The sequence below is a fragment of the Salvelinus sp. IW2-2015 genome, linkage group LG22, assembly GCF_002910315.2.
Source record: "Salvelinus sp. IW2-2015 linkage group LG22, ASM291031v2, whole genome shotgun sequence".
In the NCBI taxonomy this organism is placed as follows: domain Eukaryota; kingdom Metazoa; phylum Chordata; class Actinopteri; order Salmoniformes; family Salmonidae; genus Salvelinus; species Salvelinus sp. IW2-2015.
Window position 1 is genome coordinate 34,853,916 of NC_036862.1, and position 24,831 is coordinate 34,878,746.

The window sequence follows — 24,831 nt, forward strand, 5'->3', positions numbered from 1 at the left end:
ATTTCCGTAGCTGCTCTCGAATACAGGCCACCAGTAGCAATGACGAATGCCCTTACCACTGTCCCAATAAAGGATATATCTAGGACATGTGATTATTAGGCCAGTATAGTTKATCCCTGTCCAGAATATACCCTAACCCCTCCTCCCTAGGCACTTGAGTAGATGTATCAATCAATCAATCAAAAAAAACTTTTTACATCAGCAGATGTCACAAAGTGCTATACAGAAACCCAGCCTAAAACCCTTAACGGTAACCAATGCAGATGTAGAAGCACGGTGGCTAGGAAAAACTCCTTAGAAAGGCTGGAACCTAGGAAGAAACCTAGAAAGGAACCAGGCTCTGAGGGGTGGCCAGTCCTTTTCTGGCCATGCCGGGTGGAGATTCTAAGAGTACATGGCCATTAAGGCCAGACCATTCTTCAAGATGTTCAAATGTTCATAGATTACCAGCAGGGTCAAATAATAATCACAGTGGTTGTAGAAGGTGCAACAGGTCATCGCCTCAGGAGAAAATGTTATTTGGATTTTCATAGCCAAGCATTCAGAGGTTGAGAGAGAGAGAGGTGAGAATTAGAGGAAGCATACTTAAGTTCACACAGGACACCAGATAGGACAGGAGAATTACACCAGATAGGACAGGAGAATTACACCAGATAGGACAGGAGAATATACCCACGAAGGGAGAAGGAATACACCAATTAGGGACCGGAGCTTTACACCAATAGGACAGAGATTACCACAGATAGGACAGGAGAATTTACAGCCAGATAGGAACGGAGACATACACCAGATAGGACAGGAGAATCTACCCAGTATAGGATACAGGAGATACATCAGAATTAGGAGACAGGAGAAATACACCAGATAGGACAGGAGAATTACACCAGATAGGACAGGAGAATTACACCAGATAGGACAGGAGAATTACACCAGATAGGACAGGAGAATTACTCCAGATAGGACAGGAGAATTACTCCAGATAGGACAGGAGAATTACACCAGATAGGACAGGACATTTACACCAGATAGGACAGGAGAATTACACCAGATAGGACAGGAAAATTACACCAGATAGGACTGGATATTTACACCAGATAGGACAGGAGAATTACACCAGATAGGACAGGAGATTTACACCAGATAGGACAGGAYAATTACACCAGATAGGACAGGAGAATTACACCAGGTAGGACATACTGACCCTAGCCCCCCGGCACATAGCTTATTGCAGCATAGATACTGGAGGCTGAAACAAGGGGGGTCGGGGGACACTGTGACCCCGTCTGACAAAATCCCCGGACAGGGCCAACAGGCAGGATATAACTCCACCCACTTTGCCAAAGCACAGCCCCCACACCGCTAGAGGGATATCAACAGACCACCAACTTACTTACATATTGTACGTTTTGCTAATCCATAACATATTGTATGCATTTCAATTCGTAACATATCATAAGAATTGTAATTTGTAACATATCATACGAAATGGATGACGGACAACCACAAATTAATACATACCATACAAAACTTAACATATCATATTAAATGGAGTGTCTCGGATTTGAGTACAGAATAATACGAAATGCTCTGAGACCAGATTGAGATAGCATGTTCCCTTAACTAACGGAAAACTGGACACTCAAACATTAGGGGAACATTATGTGTAAAATTACAAAAATGTTATCTCTCAATAGATTTGTTAGCTGGGAATGAATCCTTATTTTCTCCTTCTCCTCCCTCTCTCTTCCAACTCCTCTTACCAAGTCATCTTTCTTTGAACTTTGAACTTTTGCAACATTTCAAACCTTAGCAACAGAAAGACTTAATGAAAGTGTGAGTGCTGTAGATAGTAATGTGAAGGTTGATTTTGCAATGGAATAATCAATCCCTCTCTCCCTCTTCTCCTCCCTCTCTCTTCCAACTCCTCTCACCCAGGCATCTTTCTTCGAACTTTGAACATTTGCAACATTTCAGAGCTATCCTGGACAGTTGATAGGGTACAAGCAAAGAAGTTAGGGAGCACCACACTCATAGGCCTGCTGTGACCTTTGAACTCCTGTAATATGGCTTACTACAGCCTAATCAGTAACAAAGAAGCACTGTGAAGTAGGGTTAAAAAGGGGCTGCCACATTTGAAATCACATGCAATAGCAACACTATATCATGATGGCTCTCAAGGAAAGGGCAATGTGGTGATTAAACAATTTCCTTACTATCTGAGGTAAGGTTAGGGGTTAGGTTAAGGTTAAAGGTTACATTATGGTTGGATAAATTGGATGTCTTATTAGTCAACACTTGCAACATGGCATGTCTTCCATGTCCCTGTTCAAATACTTTCATAACGCATCATTGAGTAAGCACCAATTAGACATGACTGCACAGGCGAAAGCTATTCACCTGTCTAAGTGCAAAAGGTCTGATAAACACAGAACCCTTATGTCTGGGTAGAAAGACAGATGGACAGTAACAACAGACTCTATTCCCCCCACTCACTCACTCACTCACTCATTCACTCACTCACTCACTCACTCACTCTCCCTCTCTCTCTCTCCCTCTCTCTCTCTCTCTCTCTCTCTCTCTCTCTCTCACACACACACACACACACACACACACACACACACACACACACACACACACACACACACACACACACGCACAGACACCCTGTTGTCACACTCCCCCTCCAAGCCTCACTCTCATCATCATTCCTATACTCATTTACTCCTACCAACCACAGGACTCAGAGGAGCTACAACTGGCTCTGTCAATGAACTGTGACAAGGTGTTGTTCTTTGGGTTWTTCTCCTCCCTCTCTCGCCTTCCGGGAACACTAATTGGCCACATGCAGAGTAATGTGACCAATCGAATCATCCTCGGCAGAGAGCCGGAGCTGCAGAACGGAAGAGCAGAGCGTTGGGCTCAGTCCGGCTCCCACGCCGAAGAGTTCCTGGGGTGACACTTTCTTTTTCCTCCCTTTACCTCGGGAATACCTCGGGATTTACCCCCCATCTTCTCATCCCAAGGATTTGGTCGTTTTCCCGCCCCTGGCCTCGCCTCCTGCCCGCCCTCGGATCAGCGCTCGGGTGAAAAGGGCACCATCAGAGGGGTGATCGCTGGCCCTGGTGCTACACTACGGTGAGTAACCTTAAGGACGGACAGGGAGTAAGACGATCCCAGCCACTGAGAGGGAGAGAGAGGGTGATACGAGACTGTGAGAGAGACAGATAGAGAGACAGAGCGAGAGACAGAGATAGAGAGACAGAGAGAGAGAGAGAGAGCGACAGAGAGAGACAGAGATAGAGAGAGAGTCAGAGAGGAGACACACAGAGAGAGAGAAGTGAGACTGTGGTGCATCACTACAGAAAAAACTAAAATCTGTCCCAAAATTTTTTTACTTTCAACTTTAAATTTTAAGATTGATTTTGTGCAACGTTCTTGAACATTGTGCAAGAACTTGACCTGCGGAATCACCGATTTCAGCTAAACTTAATCAAGACTGTGTCTACTGTCAATAATGTACATGTAAATGAATACATAAACACAGCTTGTACCCTTAGAGACCCTAGACTGAAGAAGTCAAATAACAGGTCAACTTTTTCCAGCTAGAAGTAACAAAATGGGTGTTTCTTTTAATTTTTAACACATGTTAGATATAGGCCTAAGTAGGACAAAGGCAGGTCAACTTGCACAACCTGTCCAACTCTGTTTTATAACCACAGAGAAAGCATTTACAGGATTTATCTATAAGATAACTGAGTGTAACTGTATAACTGTTTAGCTCTGGGTGGTTAACAGGTTCTCCCCTCTTGTTCTCAATGGATCTTTAAGGGGATGGGGGTAAAGCTGGACAATAGAGTGGGGAGTGGAGTTTCCATCCATATGCTATTAAACAACACTCGTCAGATGCGGTAATCAATACCAGTGGAGGCTAGTGGAGGGTGAAATCGGAGGACAAGTAAAACAGCCTCCTCCTACATATAGCTATACCCTTTAAACTTTGACACCTAAGACAAACACTCAATAACATGCTAGTAATGTGTTATCTACAATTAGCTTATCTGTGGGAAAATGGCAAAACTCTCCTGCACCCCATTTTGCAGTATCATCGTTGGCTAAACTAAGCTATAGCCTAGGGAGCTGTGTAGCCCAGCTACAATATTTCCAACCAACAACCCCAAACTATCTCAGCAGCCACTGAGCCCCCTCATCAATCCACACTGAGAGCACACAGACAGAGTGCTGTTTGTTAGCATCATCTGATAGCCGCCGCTATCCCACACACACACTGAGGAGAAAAGGGCCAGGCCCAACAGACATGGGGGGATATGGGAGATTTGTAACCACTGTTTGTGTGTGATTGTGTGTCTATGTGATTGTGTGTGTGTGTGTGTGTGTGTGTGTGTGTGTGTTTGCCTCCCCTGCACGCCGCATGCCCCTCATGTGACGGTCTCTCTGATGGCCTCTCTCAAGCTGGCATCCCGCCACCTCAGGAAAATGAAGCACTTCTTACTGCGCTAACACATAGCCATGCTTACTATTACCCTATAGAATTTCTGTAATAACAGTCCCATGCTTGGCCTAGAGAGAAGAAGCAGTAGCTAGCAGCTAGCCTCCGAAAGCCTGACTTGTAGCCTGTGCCAGTGATTAGTTCTGGCTGTAAAGAATCTGTCATTGAATTAGCCAACATAAGTGCCTCAATATTCCCCATTTTATGACACACAATTACAGAGGTTGAAAAAGTGCACAATTGTCATACTTGAGTAAAAGTATAGATACCTTAATAGAAAATTACTCAAGTAAAAGTGAAAGTCATCCAGTAAAATTCTACTTGAGTAAAAGTCTAAAAGTATTTGGTTTTACATATACTTAAGTATGAAAAGTAAAAGTAAAAGTATATATCATTTAAAATCCCTTATATTAAGCAAAGCAGACTGCACCATTTTCTTGTTTTTAAAATGTATGGACAGCCAGGGGCACACTCCCACACTCAGACATTATTTACAAAAGATGCATTTGTGTTTAGTGAGTCCGCCAGGCCAGAGGCAGTAGGGATGACCACGTGTTCTCTTGATAAGTGCTTGAATTTGACAATTTTCCTGTCCCGTTAAGCATTCAAAATGTAAGAAGTACTTTTGGTAGTCAGGGAAAATGTATAAAGTATAAAGTGCAATATTTTCTTCAGGAATGTAGTGAAGTAAAAGTAAAAGTAGTCAAAAATATAAATAGTAAAGTACAGATACCCCAAAAAACTACTTAAGTAGCACTTTAAAGTATTTTTACTTAAGTACTTTACACCCCTGCATAATTATAATGTTGATGAATAAAATCCCTTAGAAACAGTTACTCCAGCGAGGCTCCCACAACATTTAGCAACGATTTAATATTTTGTAACTGTCCTGATGTCAAGGCTCAGGGCTCGTTTTTACCACCACGTGTAATTTTATCCCTTTGATACACAGAAAAACGATACACATTTTACTGTGTGAACTGTACAGACATTGTACAGCTTTCGACATTTATATTATTTAAGTGCTTTTGTATCAAAGGAACAGCTTTGTTAGCTGTATATTCCATCTATACTTACAGACAGTGCAGGGTGCACAGTTTACAGGCTAAAGTTATAAACAGAACAATTTCTTCGCCAAGCATCCCTTTAAGTCCCTCTGGTCCATGATGTGAGTTAGATACAGCACTTAAAAAACCATTTTGTAAAATGTATGTGCAATGTTTTCTCAGCTCATCTCTTACAGCTAGCTATACATACACAATGCAAACAAGAGACTTCATAAAAAGCATATTTAATCTCATATAAACCTCAAACATCATCATACTCTATTCTTGGTGAACCATGTCCGAGTTCTGACAGAAAAATTCTAAAAACATCCCATCATATAGTCTAGAGTCAGTACATGAGGAGGGTGTATATTATTTGTCCAAGTGATCATCATCATCATCATCAAAGCATACTAACATGTTTCTGAACAAGACTAGAGAACAGATGGGAGAGAGAAGTCCCAGTCTGGTACTGTAGTGATTGTTACTGAGTCTGTTCCACCACATTCCTGCTCTGCATGTCGCTGTGTTCCACTGACAGATACCCCACTGAGTACTTCTCTAATCACCTGCAACAACATTCTAGACGTTTCTGGAAGTTTCTGTCTCTCTCTGTCTGTCCCCCTATGTACATAACTAACTGCATAACAATGTCAAAGTGGATTTGTAAAGTCAAAGTTGTCCATGTTTATAAAGTTGTTATAAATGGTCTTCTATGATTCTTGGCATAATTATGCTTGTTTCCAGATACCTTCATCCTGACCTGCCCACTTGCCTGCCCTCGACCCCTCACCCCCCTGTAACCATGACAACCAAAACGACCAACGACCTGGACGGGAACAAGGTCTCCTCCTCCCCTCTCCTGTTGTCCACATCATCCCCGTCCTACCTGTCTTGCCAGCGTCTGGTGACCAAGGACGGTCACTGTGCCCTGCGCTCCTCCCCTCCCTCTCCTGGCCTGTGGCCCTCCTGGGCCTCTGCCTCTGCCTGGCTGCTAGCTCTACAGGTAAAATAAATGAGTTGACACACACCCTAAATAGTTGAAGAGGTGCTGCTGACTAAATGGAAAAGTAAACTTAAAATCAAAAGTTACACACATGCGCCGGATTCGCAGACATAGATTAAGACTAGTCCTGGATTTAAACTCTCAATTGAGAATATCCATTGAACATGATTATTAGACCAGGATCAAGCTTTATCCCTGTCTGGGAAACCAGCAATAATTGAATGGGTATATACACCCTGGCTCTCCCCTGCAGGACCTGTGGGGGGCAGTGGTGTGCCTGCGCTGGCGCTGGGTCCTCTTGGCCTTCTGCACCTCCTTCGTGGCCCACTGGCTGCTGTTCGCCTGCCTGTGGTACCTACTGGCCCACCTCAATGGAGACCTGGCAGTGGAGGACCACGACGCTCCTCCAGAGGGACACGTGGTGTGTGTCAAACACATCACCAGCTTCACCGCAGCCTTCTCCTTCTCCCTGGAGACCCAGCTGACCATTGGGTACGGCACCATGTTCCCCAGTGGGGACTGTCCCAGCGCTATAGCCCTGCTGGCGGTTCAGATGCTGCTCGGGCTCATGCTGGAAGCCTTCATCACAGGTACTTTCTAATGGAGAGGAGCACTTCTCTTTCTCACTTTCTCAGTTTGTTGTTGTACCTTCAATGCTGAGGCCACAGCTGTTTGGTCTTCATCTTCATTATTTTACTTTCTTGTTTATATTCAGTCTTTGTTTCACTGGGTCTCTTGAGATTAAAAAAAATAAAACATACCTAATTCTAAGGAAAATTACTGATATGTAAATCTTCACTCTCTCTCTCACCCATCCCCGCCCTTCAGGTGCGTTTGTGGCTAAGATCGCCCGTCCCCAGAAGCGTGCGGGGGCCATCCAGTTCAGCCCCCAGGCGGTGGTAGGTCAGCACCAGGGCCAGCCCTGCCTCATGTTCCGGGCCACCAACCTTCTGCGCCGCCCCCTGGTGGACGTGGAGGTCAGTGCCGTCCTGTACGAAGAGAGAGACGACCAGGTCCTGCACCAGACCAACCTGGACTTCCAGCTGGACCGGCTGGGCCCCCGCCCCTGCCCATTCTTCATCTTCCCCCTCACCTTCTACCACATCCTGGACCGCCACAGCCCCCTTTACCCAGCCCTGCGTGAGGGCAGCGCCAGCCACTTTGAGCTAGTGGTGTTTCTCTCTGCCTCACAGGAGGGCACGGGCGACGCCTGCCAGAAAAGAACGTCCTACCTGCGCCAGGAGATCCAGTTTGAGAGGCGCTTCGTGCCCGCCATGGGGCTGGACAAGCATGGCAGGTACCAGGTGAGCAGTCAGCACTTTGGCATGGCCCACTGCAAGGAGCCGCTGGACAAGGAGTGTGTGGTGCAGATCAACGGGGACGGGAGTGACAGGATGGAGTAAGGGATTTAAAGGAGGAGGGTGGAAGGGAAAGAGGGGCAGGAGAAGGGGGAGAAAGAAGCGTGGGAGGAGGGGGAGGATGGGAAGAAGAAAGCGTGGTAGGAGGGAGAGAAGGAATCGTGGGAGGAGGGAAAGAGGGGGAAGAGGGTAATATGCAGAGAGGAGTAAGGGACAGAGACAACGTGGGGACAGAGACAACGTGGGATGGGTTCCAGGGATTTTTTTTTTTTTTTTTTTTTTTTTTTTTATTTTTTTTTTATTTTTTGTGTGTGTGTGTGTGTGTGTGTGTGTGTGTGTGTGTGTGTGTGTGTGTGTGTGTGTGTGTGTGTGTGTGCGTGTGTGCGTGAGGGAGGGTAGCAACATAGGGATCGAGATAGGGGCAGAAAGTGAGAGTTAGGGGCATTATGGGAGGGACAGGTTTCTATGGCTCTGCTACCTGGCATCAGCTACCTACTTTTATAGTCCCGTACCCCTTCAAACATTCAACCTCCAGCTGCGTACCCCGTCTAGCACCAAGGTCAGCGCACTCTCAAATGTTGTTTTTTGCCATCATTGTAAGCCTGCCACATACAATACATGTATTAAACATAAGAATGAGTGTGTTTTTGTCACAACCTGGCTCGTGGGATTTGACAAAGAGCTCTTATAGGACCAGGGCACAAATAATAATATAATGATAATCAATAATTTAGCTTTTGCTTAGATATAAAACCTTATTTGTTCATAAAAAATGGTGAATAACTCACCACAGATTAATGAGAAGGGTGTGCTTGAAAGGATGTACATAACTCTTCAATGTTGGGTTGTATTGGAGAGAGTCTCAGTCTTAAATAATTTCCCGCACACAGTCTGTGCCTGTATTTAGTTTTCATGCTAGTGAAGGCTGAGAATCCAGTCTTACATAGGTACGTGGTTGCAAAGGGCATCAGTGTCTTAACAGCGCGATTTGCCAAGGCAAGAAACTCTGAGCGCAGCCCTATCCAGAAATCTGGCAGTGGCTTCTGATTAAATTCAATTTTCACAGAACCGCTTGTTGCAATTTCGATGAGGCTCTCTTGTTCAGATATCGGTAAGTGGACTGGAGAAAGGGCATGAAAGGGATAACGAATCCAGTTGTTTGTGTCGTCCGTTTCGGGAAAGTACCTGCGTAATTGCACATCCAGCTCATTCAGGTGCTTCGCTATGTCACTTTTGACATTGTCCGTAAGCTTGAGTTAATTTGCACACAAAAAATCATAAAATGATGGAAAGACCTGTGTGTTGTCCTTGTTAATGCAGACAGAAAACAGCTCCAACCTCTTAATTTTGTCCCCACATTGAATATAGTTGTGGAGAGTCCCTGTAATCCTAGATTCAGATCATTCAGGCGAGAAAAAACATCACCCAGATAGGCCAGTCGTGTGAGAAACTCGTCATCATGCAAGCGGTCAGACAAGTGAAAATTATGGTCAGTAAAGAAAACTTTAAGCTCGTCTCTCAATTTAAAAAAACGTGTCAATACTTTACTCCTTGATAACCAGCACACTTCTGTATCTTGTAAAAGCGTTACAAGGTCGCTGCCCATATCATTACATGATGCAGAAAATACACGAGAGTTCAGAGGTCTTGCTTTAACAAAATTTTCACTGTAGTGTCTAAAACGTCTTTCAAGCTATCAGGCATTCCCTTGGCAGCAAAAGCCTCTCGGTGGATGCTGCAGTGTACCCAAGTGGCGTCGGGAGTAACTGCTTGCACGCGCGTTACCACTCAACTATGTCTCCCTGTCATGGCTTTTGCGCCATCAGTACAGATACAAAGACATCTTGACCACCAAAGTCCATTTGATGTCACAAAGCTGTCCAGTACTTTAAAAATATCCTCTCATGTTGTCCTGGTTTCCAGTGGTTTGCAGAAGAGAATGTCTTCCTTAATTGACCCCCCATAAACGTAACGGACATATACCAGGAGCTGTGCCAGGCCTGCCACGTCTGTTGACTCATCCAGCTGTAACGCATATAATTCACTGGCTTGTATGCGAAGCAGTAATTATTTCAAAACATCTCCTGCCGTGTCACTGATGCGTTGTGAAACAGTGTTGTTTGATGAAGGCATTGTCTGTATAGTTTTTGTTGGCCTTTCCTCCCAGCATTGTTCCAGCCATAACCGCGGCAGCAGGAAGAATTAATTCCTCCACAATAGTATGGGGCTTGCCTGTCATAGCCACTCTGTAGCTCACCATATAAGACCCATATAGCCCCTTCTTATTAATGCATCTGTTGCTTTTATAGGTCTTACTACTCGAAAGTCGTCTTTATTCTCGCTCATTCTCGCTCAAAAAACTCCCGTGGCTTATTTTTCAAATGGTCATGTTTCGTTTCTAAATGCCTGTGCAAGAGTGAAGGTTTCTCGCGAGAAAGTAACGGTTAACGTGATTGGATGTTAATTATTTGACTAGGCTACCTGTACTTGACATTGACAACTTGACAAACCCAAATGTATAGCCCCGTTGGAAAATATAAATGTACTGGGAATCACATTTTTATTTGGCGTACCCACGACGGCATTGCACGTACCCCAGTTTGGGAATACCTGGTTTAGTGTAATAAAGAACACTATATTGTAGAACATGTTCTAGCTACCTGAGAACTCTAGAACCAACAGTTACATTCACTGCCATGAAGTATGATATTCCACAATCAATAACACTACGCTGCTATGGAATACACTCTGGCTGCATTTACACAGGCAGCCCAAATCTGATATTCTGTCCAATTATTGGCAAAAGAGATTTTCGTGGTAATATTTTAAAAATAATTATCAGAATTGGGCTGTCTGTGTAAACGCAGCCTCTGTAATGTAGATGATCCCACTTTGAAAGGTGACAACTCAATGTCTTCAATAATTTTAAGCTGAGGTATCATGCGTTAGAAGATATCAGTTGATTTAACTGCAAATTGATTAGATTACTGCCTTAAATGTTTATGAGAAATCTTCACTGAAATCAGTGTGTGTCTATTTACGCCAAATATTAGTCAAAGATGAAATGTAATACTATGTTATACATTGATTACACATGTTGAATATGTAAAATGCAGTGGCTTTAGATTGAGCACTTTAGTGATAGGCTAAACATCTGGAGAACGATGTCAGTAGATCATCTTTATATTTTCCCTTTGAATTTATGTAAAGACAAAAATCACTATTACATCATGCATGTATGCATTTGAGTCAACAGCAAAACACAAAGATTAAAGAGTAAATGGAAATAATGTTATGGAAAGAAAGAGAGATGAAATCTTATTGTATCATAATACATGTTCCAATGGCTTGTACAGTGTACATTACATGTAATAAAATAATATTTTCTGAACAATTCAAATGGAGAAACAATACTTGTTCATACTTTCTCTATACTTCATTTCACAGAATCTCTCACAATACCCAATGTTTTACTAAATAACATAATATTCTATACATGTTGAATGTGGATGACAATTGGCTACAAAATGTAATCTTGTATGGCGATGAGGGTATTACAGCTGGGTGTGTACGTTACCATATCAAATCAGTCTCGCTACCATGCTGCCCCCTGTCTTTCCTCACCGGTACTGTGCAACAGCTGTTTTAAACTTATCAAGAGCAGCAAACTATTTAACATCACAAGAATACACACATTATTGAGAAAGCAGACAGAATGTGATTACCATTGTTTATTTATGGAAAAATACAATACATCCATTTCCTTTTAATTTCAGAACACATAAGACAACATATTGCTACAGTGTTACATGATGGTATGTTTCTAGAAAAAAAAAAGAAAAAAGGATTACAGGTCAATACTCAATATAATAGTACAATCTGCCAAAAGTAAAAACGTAGATTCACAGAGTGATTTTGAAAATGTTTCAACATAATTTTTTTTCGAGAAACTGTTTTTGACACAGGTATTGTAAAATTATTTTGCCTTCTACACAAAAATTGGTCAATATATTGCTCCACAAAACCTTTTCAGTAATGTACATCAAACAATAAAATTATTGATAGCAAATAGAAAAATCGATTTCCTTAAAATAGGCATGACCTCACTGTTTTAAAACATGTGAGAATATTGTGTATAATAGCTAATGCAACCATATTAATTAGAACAATAATAACAACAATCAATAATAATAGCCATATCATAACAATAACCGTATTAGCAATCTCTTGCATTATTCAATTAAATATTCTTATTTGTGTATTCAGTGAAGCTGTGGAACTACTTTAAAACCTCCCTTTCTGTGCATGTAAGTCTGCGTGTGATCATGGATGTTTTAAAGTGTGTGTGTGTGTGTCTGTCAGTCACTAGATCTCAACTCAATTGAACACTTGATTCTGGAGCTGTCTCTTATACACATCTAGATGTGTATAGTGTGTGTGTGTGTGTGTGTGTGTGTGTGTGTGTGTGTGTGTGTGTGTGTGTGTGTGTGTGTCTACTGTGTTAAGAGCAGAAGGCAGACTGCAGCTCTTTGAAAGCAGCCTGTCTCTGTTTCCTATCTAGCTCCTGTCTCTTCCGTTCCTCCTGCTCCTCTCGGATCTCAGCCTCAAACTTACTGCCCACCTTCAGAGCCTGCACCTGCACCACACAACACAATTAGATATACAATACAGCAAGGATTATATAACACCACTCTAAATCTGTATCTGAAACATTGGATGATGTAACAGACTCAAAAACAGCACAGAACACACACACTGTCACTGTATTTCTCTTTCTATCCACTAGAGGTTGGATGTGACGTAAGACATGCTGATGTAGAATCCTGTTATGATGGGAAAGATGAGGAATAAATCAGGCCAGCTAATGCACGTCAGTTCTTAAAATAGCTGAGTGCTTGTGACCCGTATACTGTGACCTGCATTTCCTCAAGTCTTCACAACTATACATCTGGGACACATGTCACACACCCTCCCCTTGTCCAATCAACCTGGTTTGTCATGGGCATTGATTCTATAACATTGACACATAACCAACCTTTTCTCACACATACTGTACATACACTACCGTTTAAAAGTTTGGGATCACTTAAATGTCCCTGTTTTCCATGAAAACATACATGAAATGAGTTGCAAAATGAATAGGAAATATAGTCAAGACGTTGACAAGGTTATAAATAATGATTTTTAATTGAAATAATAACTGTGTCCTTCAAACTTTGCTTTCCTCAAATAATCCTCCATTTGCAGCAATTACAGCCTTGCAGACTTTTGGTATTCTAGTTGTCAATTTGTTGAGGTAATCTGAAGAGGTTTCATCCCATGCTTCCTGAAGCACCTCCCACAAGTTGGATTGGCTTGATGGGCACTTSTTACGTACCATACGGTCAAGCTGCTCCCACAACAGCTCAATAGGGTTGAGATCCGATGACTGTGCTGGCCACTCTATTATAGACAGAATACCAGCTGACTGCTTCTTCCCTAAATAGTTCTTGCATAGTTTAGAGCTGTGCTATGGGTCATTGTCCTGTTGTAGGAAGATATTGGCTCCAATTAACCGCCGTCCCCAGGGTATGGAATTGCATTGCAAAATGGAGTGACAGCCTTCCTTCTTCAAGATCTCCAAATTTATCACCACCAAAGCACCCCCATACCATCACATTGCCTCCACCATGCTTGACAAATGACGTCAAGCACTCCTCCAGCATCTTTTCATTTTTTCTGCGTCTCACGAATGTTCTTCTTTGTGATCCGAACACCTCAAACTTAGATTAGCCTGTCCATAACACTTTTTTCCAATCTTCCTCTGTCCAGTGTATGTGTTCTTTTGCCAATCTTAATCTTTTATTTTTATTGGCCAGTCTGAGATATGGCTTTTCTTTGCAACTCTGCCTAGAAGGCCAGCATTCCGGAGTCACCTCTTCACTGTTGATGTTGAGTCTGATGTTTTGCGGGTACTATTTAATGAAGCTGCCAGTTGAGGACTTGTGATGTGTCTGTACCAGATCTTCAGTTTCTTGGCAAATTCTCGCATTGAATAGCCTTAATTTCTCAGAACAAGCATAGACTGACAGGTTTCAGAAGAAAGGTCTTTGTTTCTGGCCATTTTGAGCCTGTAATCAAACCCACAAATGCTGATGCTCTAGATACTCAACTAGTCTAAAGAAGGCCAGTTGTATTGCTTCTTTAATCAGGTTAAACAGTTTTCAGCTGTGCTAACATAATTGCAAAAGGGTTTTCTAATGATCAATTATCCTTTTAAAATGATCAACTTGGATTAGCTAACACAATGTGCCATTGGAACACAGGAGTGGTAGTTACTGATAATTGGTCTCTGTACGCCTATGTAGATATCCCATTAAAAATCTGGCGTATCCAGCTACAAAAGTCATTTACAATATTAACAATGTCTACACTGTATTTCTGATCAATTTTATGTTATTTTAATGGACAAAAAAATTAATTTTCTTTCGAAAACAAGGACATTTCTAAGTGACCCCAAACTTTTGAACGGCAGTTGTCACGACTTCCGCCGAAGTCGGTCCCTCTCATTGTTCGGACGATGTTCGGCGGTCGACGTCACCGACCTTCTAGCCATCACTGATCCATTTTTCATTTTCCATTGGTTTTGTCTTGTCTTCCTTCACACCTGGTTCCAATCCCATCAATTACATGTTGTGTATTTAACCCTCTGTTTCCCCTCATGTCCTTGTCGGAGATTGTTTTGTTGTAGGTTATGTGCAAGTCATGTGTCTGTGTGCGACGGGTTTTGTACCCACTTATATTATTTTTTGTATATTTAGTTTTTTGGAGTTTTATGAGCACTTATTAAACGACTCTGTTTATACCAAGTTCGTTTTCCTGCGTCTGACTTCCCTGCCACCGACACGCACCCATTACAGAATCTCTGACCATAACTATGGAGTCAGCAGGAGAGGGTACCCCGGCCATTGAGGTGGAGGAGCGCGTCTAGGAGAATGCAGTTATGCTCTACCATCTTGGCGTCGCCATGGATCGCGTTGTCCAGAAAATGGACCGCTGGGAGAGACAGGGAGTTCTTCCAGCGCCTCAACCAGCACAACCGGGGTCTCCCCTGAGCGCCCCTTTCCCGCCGGGACCCAGTGGGATCCGTCTCTCCTTGCCCCAGGAGTACGACGGGAGGGCTGCGAACTGCCAGGGGTTCTTGTTGCAGTTAGACCTCTATCTGGCCACTGTCCACCCGGCTCCATCGGACCGTGAGAGGGTGTCCGCCCTCATCTCGTGCCTTACCGAGAGAGCCCTGGAGTGGGCCAACGCCGTGTGGAGAGAGGGAGATGCGGAGTTGGATCAGTTTGAGGAGTGCATCTAGCATCTGAGGCAGGAGACGAGGAGCGCCCAGGAGTTTAGGAGCCTGGCTGCCGGCGCGGGATGGAACAACAGGACCCTGATCGACCATTACCGCTGCAGTCTGCGCGAGGACGTCCGTCGGGAGCTGGCCTGCAGAGACACCACCCTCACGTTTGACCACCTGGTGGACCTGTCCATCCGGCTGGACAACCTGCTGGCTACTCTCGGACGTTCAGATCGGGGTCTGGTGGTTCCATCCTCCCGAACTCCCTCTCTGATACCCATGGAGCTGGGAGGGGCGGTGCGCAGGGAGACCAGAGGGGGTTCACGCTCGTGTACCATCTGTGGCCGCAGAGGTCACACTGCCGGTTGGTGCCGGGTTGGTTCCTCTGGGAAGCGAGGCAGCAGGCAGGGCGCTCTGGCGTCACCCCAGGCGAGCCGGCACCACACTCACCCAGAGCCCTCTGTTGTTCATATGTTTGTGTCTGTCACGTTCCCTGAGTTTTCCCTGCATTCTCAGCATAAGGCGCTCGTCGATTCAGGCGCGGCTGGGAATTTTATTGATAGAGTTTTAGCCTATAGTTTAGGGATTTAGGGACTCCTGGAGCGGGCCAGCCATATGTGTTCTTTCATAGTGTTGAAGTCTTCACTATTATTCTACAATGTAGAAAATAGTAAAAAATCAATGAAAATCCCTTAAATGAGTAGGTGTCCAAACTTTTGACTGGTACTGTACACACACACACACACACACACACACACACACACACACACACACACACACACACACACACACACACACACACACACAACACACAAACACACCACAACACACACACACACACACACACACACACACACACACACCCTCTCCTCTTCCTCCATCCCAGTCCTACCTTAGCCTCGAAAAAGTCCCGTGCCCCCATGACTCCCTCTGTGGAGACGTCTATCTCAGACAGTCTGGCCAGAGCCATCAGACCACTCTCCTCCTGCAGCTCGCCTGCCGCTGCTCGCCTGAAGATCAGCAGGAACTGGAGGAGAAAGGAAAACATCAAGGTGGGTGAGAGAGGCTCGGACAGAACTATACATATCTATACTTTTTAGGTCAGTAGATTGTAGAATATATACATAGATACAGAGTTTTATTACAGTGCACTGCACATTGTGAAATAAACAGAATATGTTATTGTAGGTCATTTTCTTGCTCTAAAACGGCTATGAAATGACTTTTTTGTCAAATATAGGGTCCTACATTTAATTATACTGCCACAACAATTGTGTTTCATAACTTGCAATCCCGACAAAGCTTCACTTAAGTGATCATGCACAAGAAGCCCGTGTTTGGAGGATATATTGGCACGGGTGTTCYTCCGGTAAACCGTGCCAAAATATCCTCCAAACACCTGCCATTGAGGGCATTATCACTTTTGTACAACGGGTTACCAACATATTCAAATAATGATTGACATATTTTCATAAAAAAAGTTATTTTTATGAATTTATTCATACTATTTCATCCTTCCACAAGACATAGTCCCGACACAAATCTAGGGTTGCTACCCAAGCCGGGTGGTCGTTCGTTCTATTGGTCCGGTTGCTAAAGACGCGACCCAGACATTCAGTCTTTTTGTTCTGTATCCATGGACGCGAGCGACCCAGTCGTTTGTTCTAAATGTAACATTGCAATACTGGCTGGTAATGTTCTTATCCCTTACTTGCTAGCTAGCCAACTACGGCTAACTTACAGTCACTTCAAAAAAGTGCAGCCAGAATAACAGCAAAGTAGCTGCATTTTCATTTGTTTAAGCTGCTTTCTAGAAACATTTCTTTGGAAACATCCGTAACAATGAGATAATGAGGCACGATTTCGCCTGGCATAGAAAATGTGCTCACTCGTCAGTACACTGTTGTTCAGAGGAGCTAGTCAACAACACAGCTAACACAATCACTTCAAACTGAAGCTGGAAAGACTGCAAACTAGCTGCACTTCTTTTCGTTTTACCTTTTAATATTATATTTCCCCCCCCCCGATTTCGATCTTGTCTCATTTCTGCCCCAATGGGCTTGGGACGCGAAGGTCGAGCCATGCGTCCTCCAAAACATGACCCACCTAACTGCGCTTCTTAACATCCGCCTGCTTAATCCGGAAACCAGCCGCACCAATGTGTCAGAGGAAACACCATTCAACTGACGACGAGGTCACCCTGCAGGCGCCCGGCTCGCCACAAGGAGTCGCTAGAGCGCGATGATCCAAGTAAAGCCTCCCCCCCGGCCAAACCCTCCCCTAACCCGTACGATACCGGGCCAATTGCCCCCCTATGGGTCTCCCGATCACGGCCGGTTATGATACCTTCCAGGATCGAATCCGGGTCTGTAGTGYCGCCTCTAGTACTGCGATGCAGTGCCTGATTTGCCACTCGGGAGGCGGTTTACCTTTTTTCAATTGACATTTCTTTGTATATATGCATAAAAATTATGCCAGCTGATTCATGATTTCGACTGGTTTAGAAACGCTGCCTGCCTGTTTGTCTTGTCCCGACCTCTGATATTTTCATTACTATGGAACAGCTAGAGATCGAACTTGAATATTTAAACAATATTGCAAATGTCGGAGAGTTTATACAAATCTCCTCTGTTGAAAACGAAATGTTAGACTAAAAGAAATGTGAGATAATGTCGAGGCTTTTTATAGTGGAGATCAAGTTTATTAATTGCTTGGATGGGCTGATGAGAGAGTGGATTGTGCAGTCAGATGGAACAGAGTAAAGAGGTATTTTAACGTTATTGTCACGATCGTGTGGAGGAGAGACGGACCAAAACGCAGCATGAGGAAAATAAGCCATCTTCTTTTAATTAAACGAACGAAGATGAACATGAAACGAAAACACTATTACAAACAAACAAAACAACAAATGATCGTGAAGCTAAATAACGCAAGTGCCCAGACGAGCAACAAACGTTAAACAAGACAACTACCCACAAAAGCCTACTGCCTATGGCTACCTTAAATATGGCTCCCAATCAGAGACAAATGAATGACAGCTGTCTCTGATTGAGACCCAATCTAGGCAGCCATAGACATAACTAGACAACCTAACAATACTCTATCCCATACACATACAACACCCATAGACTAACCAAAACACATACAACATACAATGCCCACCCCAACTCACGCCCTGACCAACTAAACATAATCAAAATAACATAAAAATAGGTCAGAATGTACATAACCCCCCCTCAAGGTGCGTACTCCGAACGCACCACCAAAAGTCTAGGGGAGGGTCTGGGTGGGCATCTGTCCACGGTGGTGGCTCCGGCTCTGGACGCTGTCCCCACACCACCATAGTCACTCCCCGCTTCCGGATCCCCCCCCAATGACCACCCTCCAACTAAACCCACCTAACTGAAGGGCAGCATCGGGATAAGGGCAGCACCGGGATAAGGGCAACACCGGGATGAGGACGACAGCTCCGGGCTGAGGACGGCAGCTCCGGCTGGAGGACGCAGCTCCGGGCTGAGGGACGCAGCTCCGGCTGAGGACGGCAGCTCCGGACTGGCTGCGGATCCTGGCTGGCTCTCTGGCTGGTCATGCTGGCTGACTCTGCTGTCATGGCTGGCTACGGCTCTGGCTCATGGCTTGCTGACGGCCTGGCTGGTCATGGCTGGCTGAAGGCTCTGGCTGATCCGGTCTGGCGGAAGGCTCTGCTATCCGGTCTGCGAAGCTCTGCTGATCCGTCTGCGAAGCTCTGGCTGATCCTCTGGCGGAAGGCTCTGGCTGATCCGGTCTGGCGGAAGGCTCTAGCGCTCCTGTCTGGCGACGGCTCTAGCGGCTCCTGTCTGGCGACGGCTCTGTAGGCTCATGGCAGACGGGCGGCTTTGCAGGCTCATGGCAGACGCGGCTTATGGCACTCATGGCAGACGGACAGTTCAGACGCGTTTGCAGACGGCAGTTCAGACGCCGCTGGGCAGACGGGCAGTTCAGCGCCGCTGGGCAGACGGGCAGTTCAGGCGCCGCTGGGCAGACGGCAGTTCAGCGCCGCTGGCAGACGGGCAGTTCAGGCGCCGCTGGGCAGACGGGCATTCAGCCCTGACGGGCAGTTCAGGCCCGCTGGCAACGCAGACTCTGGCCGGCTGAGACGCACTGTAGGCCTGGTGCGTGTACCGAACTGGAGGTACCGGGCTAAGGACACGCACCTCAGGGCGAGTGCGGGGAGAAGGAACAGTGCGTCCAGGTCTGGAGACGCACAGGAGGCTTGGTGTGGTGCCGAACTGGAGGCACTGGGCTGGAGACACGCACCATAGAAAGTGCGTGGAAGAGGAACAGGGCTCTGGAGATGCACTGGAAGCCTGGTGCGTGGTGTAGCCACTGGTGTACTGGACTGGGGTGAAGGTGGCGCCGGATATACCGGACCGTGAAGGAGGACACGTGCTCTTGAGCACCGAGCCTCCCCAACCTTACCAGGTTGAATGGTCCCCGTAGCCCTGCCAGTGCGGCGAGGTGGAATAGCCCGCACTGGCTATGCAGGCGAACCGGGACACCACCTGTAAGGCTGGTGCCATGTACACCGGCCCGAGGAGACGTACTGGAGGCCAATACGTTGGGCCGGCTTCATGGCATCCGGCTCGATGCCCAACCTAGCCCTCCAGTGCGGCAAGTTATAGCCGTGGTATATTTAGCCGTGGTATATTGACCATATACCACACCCTCTCGGGCCTTAATTGCTTAAATAGACACCGCGGATTGCGGTTAACCAATCAGCATTCAGGATTAGACACACCCGTGTGTATGAAACATCAATAAGTACCTAACAGTCTAATATCAATAACATCATGTAGAAGTGATAACGGTTCTTCTAATATCATAACATCATGTAGAAGTATAACTGTTCCTTCTAATATCATAACATCATGTAGAAGTGATAACGGTTCCTTCTAATATCATAACATCATGTAGAAGTGATAACTGTTCCTTCTAATATCATAACATCATGTAGAAGTGATAACTGTCCTTCTAATATCATAACATCATGTAGAAGTGATAACTGTTCCTTCTAATATCATAACATCATGTAGAAGTGATAACTGTTCCTTCTAATATCATAACATCATGTAAAGTATAACTGTTCCTTCAATATCATAACATCATGTAGAATGAAACGTTCCTTCTAATATCAAACATCATGTAGAATGAAATGTTCCTTCTAATATCATAACATCATGTATAAGTATAACTTTCCTTCTAATATCATAACATCATGTAAAGTGATAACTGTTCCTTCTAATATCATAACATCATGAGAAGTGATAACTGTTCCTTCTATATCATAACATCATGTAGAAGTGATAACTGGTTCCTTCTAATATCATAACATCATGTAGAAGTGATACATGTTCCTTCTAATATCATAACATCATGTAGAAGTTATAACTTTCCTTCTAATATCATAACAATCATGAGAAGTAAACTGTTCCTTCTTAATATCATAACATCATGTAGAAGTGATAACTGTTCCTTCTAATATCATAACATCATGTAGAAGTGATAACGGTTCCTTCTAATATCATAAAATCAAATAGACATTATAACAACTGTTCATGTCTGTGGGTTTAGTGTCGGAACTGTCCTCCTATAAAATGTGCTTTCTGTGTGTGACCTTGGTGTAGCAACCTGATATGAATCAATCAATCAAATGTATTTTATAAAGTTGTTTTTACATCAGCAGTTGTCACAAAGTGCCATACTGATACCCAGCCTAAAACCACAAAGAGCAAGCAATGCAGATGTAGAAGCAGAGTAGCTAGGAAAAACTCTCGAGGTGAACCAGGCTCTGAGGGGTGATAGAATTCCCCGTCTAGCTGGCCCCATCTAGCCTGACCACCAGTGGTCCTAGGGGAACTGTGCTGTGTAATGGGATATGTATGTGTGGAACTCTGCTACTCCAATCAGGAGAATGAGAGGCAGAGAGAAGCAAGGATTGGTCGAGTCAACGCCTCAGAGCTGAAACACAGAGTCTTTGTATATCTCTGTTCAGCTGCCCCTGTCACCTGTTTAACCCTGTGAGTGAACACACTAACTGTAAGTCACTCTGGATAAGAGTGTCTGCTAAATGACTAAAATGTCAAATGTAAATGAGTGTGTGAGAGAGAGGGAGAGAGAGGGGGGGAGAAGGGGAGATAGAGGGGGTAGGAAAGATAAGGAGAGAGACAGGGGAGTGGGAGGGAGAAGGGAGAGGGATGGGGTAGAAAAAAGAAGGAGGGAGATGGAGTGGGTGGGAGAAGGGAGAGGGTAGAAAAGAGGAGAGCCCTAAGACAGCAACAGCAACACAATTAGACCCAACCAAAATCATGAGAAAACAAAAAGATAATTACTTGAAACATTGGAAGGAATTTACCAAACAACAGAGCAAACTGGAATGCTATAGGCCCTAAACAGAGGGTACACAGTGGCAGAATACTTGACCACTGACTGACCCACAATTAAGAAAGGTTTTGACTATGTACACACTCAGTGAGCACAGCCTTGCTATTAAGAGACCCCCCCCCCCATACACTCACAGAGTGATATTGAGACACAGCTTTTTACAGACTGTCCTGAGAGGAGTGCAGTGCCTTCAGAAAATATTCGTACCTCGACTTATTACACATTTTGCTGTTACAACCTGAATTCAAAATTGATTAAAAAAATTATAATGTCACCCATCTACACACAATACCCCATAATGACAAAGTGAAAAAAATGTTTTTTTAATGTTTGCACATTTATTAAAAATGAAATTCTGAAATATCTCATTTACATAAGTATTCACACCCTTGTCTTGCCATTGAATTTAAAGTAGATTTAAGGAAAAACTGTAATTCGGCCACTCAGGAACATTCATGGTCTTCTTGGTAAGCAACTCCAGTGTAGATTTGGCATTGTGTTTTAGGTTATTGTCCTGCTGAAAGGTGAATTCCTCTCCCAGTGTCTGGTGGTAAAACAGACTGAACCAGGTTTCCTCTAGGATTTTGCCTGTGCTTAGCTCCATTCCGTGAATTTTTGATCCTGAAAAACTCCCCTGTCCTTAAAGATTACAAGCATACCCATAACATGACCCAGCCACCACTATGCTTGAAAATATGGAGAGTGGTACTCAGTAATGTGTTGTATTGGATTTGCCACAAACATAACACTTCATATTCAGGACAAAAGGTTAATTGCTTTGCCACATGTTTTGCAGTATTACTTTAGTGCCTTGTTTCAAAGAGGATGCATGTATTGGAATATCTGTATTTTGTACAGGCTTCCTTCTTTTCACTCTGTCAATTAGGTTAGTATTGTGGAGTAACTACAATGTTGTTGATCCATCCTCAGTTTTCTCTTTTCTCCTATCAACTCTGTAACTGTTTTAAAGTCCCCATTAGCATCATGGTGAAATCTCTGAGAGGTTTCCTTCCTCTCCGGCTACTGAGTTTGGAAGGACACCTGTATTTTTGTAGTGACTGGGTGTTTTGATACACCATCCAGTGTAATAATTTTTTTTACCATGTTCAAAGGGATATTCAATGTCTGTTTTTTTATTTGTACTCATCTACCAATAGGGGCACTTCTTCGCGAGGCATTAGAAAACCTCCCTGGTCTTTGTGTTTGAATCTGTGTTTGAAATTCACTGTTTGACTGAGGGACCTTACAGATAATGTTTGGGGTACAGAGATGTGGTAGTCATAAAAAAAAAAAGTTAAAAATTAGTATTGCACACAGAGTGAGTCCATACAACTTACTATGTGACTTGTTAAGCACATTGTTACTCCTGAACTTATTTAGGCTTGCCATAACAAAGGGGTTGGATACTTATTGACTCAAACCATTTCAGCTTTTCCTTTTTAATTAATTAGTAAAAATTAAACAAATTAAAATAACATGTTTCCACTTTGACATTATGGGGTGTTGTGTGTAGGCCAATGACAACAAAAATATAAATTAAATCCATTTTAAAATCAGGTTGTAACACAGCAAAATGTGGAAAAAGTTAAGTGTGAATACTTTCTGAAGGCACTATATGTTTTACTGCAGTTAAAAAATACACACTGTAATTAACAGGCCACACACACACACACACACACACACACTCAGGGAAATTGACATGGAAGTAGACAATACAGTACACACACCTCTCTGTAGCTCAGCTTGCCGTCGAAGTCCTCATCCACCTCCTTGATCATGTTCTTGAGGCCGAGGTGGGTCTGAGGAGCTCCCAGCTTCTCCATCATCAGCTTCAGCTCCATCAGGTCTATGAAGCCGTCCTTACCACTGTCAAACCTACAGAGAGAAGAGGGTTGATCCATGAACTTACATTATAACAGCACAACTCTATGAAGCCCTCCTTACCACTGGCAAACGTACATACACTATATATACACAATTATGTGGACACCCCTTCAAATTAGTGGATTCGGCTATTCCAGCCACACCCGTTGCTGACAGGTGTATAAAATAGAGCAGAGCCATGCAATCTCCATAGACAAACATTGGCAGTAGAATGGCCTTACTGAAGAGCTCAGTGAATTTCAACGTGGCACCGTCATAGGATGCCACCTTTCCAACAAGTCAGTTTGTCAAATTTCTGCCCTGATAGAGTTGCCCAGGTCAACTGTAAGTGCTGTTATTGTGAAGTGGAAACGTCTAGGAGCAACAACGGCTCAGCTGTGAAGTGGTAGGCCACTCAAGCTCACAGAATGGGACCGCAGAGTGCTGAAGTGTGTAGTGCATAAAAATCATCGGTCCTCAGTTGCAACACTCACTATCGAGTTCTAAACTGCCGCTGGAAGCAACGTCAGCACAAGAACTGTTTGTCGGGAGCTTCATTAAATGGGTTTTCAAGGCTGAGCATCCGCACACAATACTAAGATCACCATGCACAATGCTAAGTGTCGGCTGGAGTAATATGAAGCTCGCCTCCATTGGACTCTGGAGCAGTGGAAACACGTTATCTGGAGTGATGAATCAGCTTCACCATCTGGCAGACCGACGGACAAATCTTGGTTTGGTGGATGCCAGGAGAACGCTACCTTCCCAAATGCATAGTGCCAACTGTAAAGTTTGGTGGAGGAGGAATTATGGTCTGGGGCTGTTTTTTATGGTTCGGGTTAGGCCCCTTAGTTCCAGTGTAGGGAAATCTTAACGTTAAAACATTTGTTGACATTCTAGAAACAAGCATTTCGCTACACCTGCAATAACATCTGCTAGACATGTGTATGTGACCAATACAATTTGATTAGATTTGATTTAGACAATTCTGTGCTTCCAACTTTGTGGCAACAGTTTGGGGAAGGCCCTTTCCTGTTTCAGCATGACAAGGCCCCGTGCACAAATCAAATCAAATCAAGTTTATTTTATATAGCCCTTCGTACATCAGCTAATATCTCGAAGTGCTGTACAGAAACCCAGCCTAAAACCCCAAACAGCAAGCAATGCAGGTGTAGAAGCACGGTGGCTAGGAAAAACTCCCTAGAAAGGCAAAAACCTAGGAATAAACCTAGAGAGGAACCAGGCTATGAGGGGTGGCCAGTCCTCTTCTGGCTGTGCCGGGTGGAGATTATAACAGAACATGG

The 24,831-nt window shown here is 44.1% G+C and overlaps 2 protein-coding genes across 2 annotated transcripts in view; one reads left to right on the plus strand and one right to left on the minus strand.

Annotated features, from left to right (window-relative positions):
- The first annotated feature begins 2,761 nt into the window (after positions 1-2,761).
- On the plus strand, positions 2,762-8,174 carry LOC111949582 (inward rectifier potassium channel 13-like). Its single transcript, XM_023966867.2, has 4 exons — positions 2,762-3,135; positions 6,301-6,559; positions 6,813-7,149; positions 7,388-8,174. The coding sequence occupies exons 2-4, from the start codon at positions 6,359-6,361 to the stop codon at positions 7,960-7,962; spliced, it is 1,113 nt and encodes a 370-aa protein (XP_023822635.1). The 5' UTR covers positions 2,762-3,135; positions 6,301-6,358; the 3' UTR covers positions 7,963-8,174.
- Positions 8,175-12,348: 4,174 nt separating this feature from the next.
- Positions 12,349-24,831, minus strand: part of LOC111949598 (EF-hand domain-containing protein D1-like) — a 25,064-nt gene continuing 12,581 nt past the window's right edge. Inside the window, exons 2-4 of the mRNA XM_023966897.2 lie at positions 23,392-23,539; positions 16,137-16,271; positions 12,349-12,553 (exon numbers count right to left, since the gene is read on the minus strand). Of these exons, the coding sequence (XP_023822665.1) occupies positions 12,419-12,553; positions 16,137-16,271; positions 23,392-23,539 (418 nt within the window). The 3' untranslated portion in view covers positions 12,349-12,418. The remainder of the gene's footprint in view (positions 12,554-16,136; positions 16,272-23,391; positions 23,540-24,831) is intronic.

Bases quoted from the DNA above. Each gene is read 5' to 3' on its own strand.
- LOC111949582 (XM_023966867.2), top strand. From the start codon at position 6,359: ATGACAACCAAAACGACCAACGACCTGGACGGGAACAAGGTCTCCTCC. The intron at 6,560-6,812 runs GTAAAATAAATG...TCTCCCCTGCAG, and splicing joins CCTGGCTGCTAGCTCTACAG to GACCTGTGGGGGGCAGTGGT. The intron at 7,150-7,387 runs GTACTTTCTAAT...CCCGCCCTTCAG, and splicing joins GCTGGAAGCCTTCATCACAG to GTGCGTTTGTGGCTAAGATC.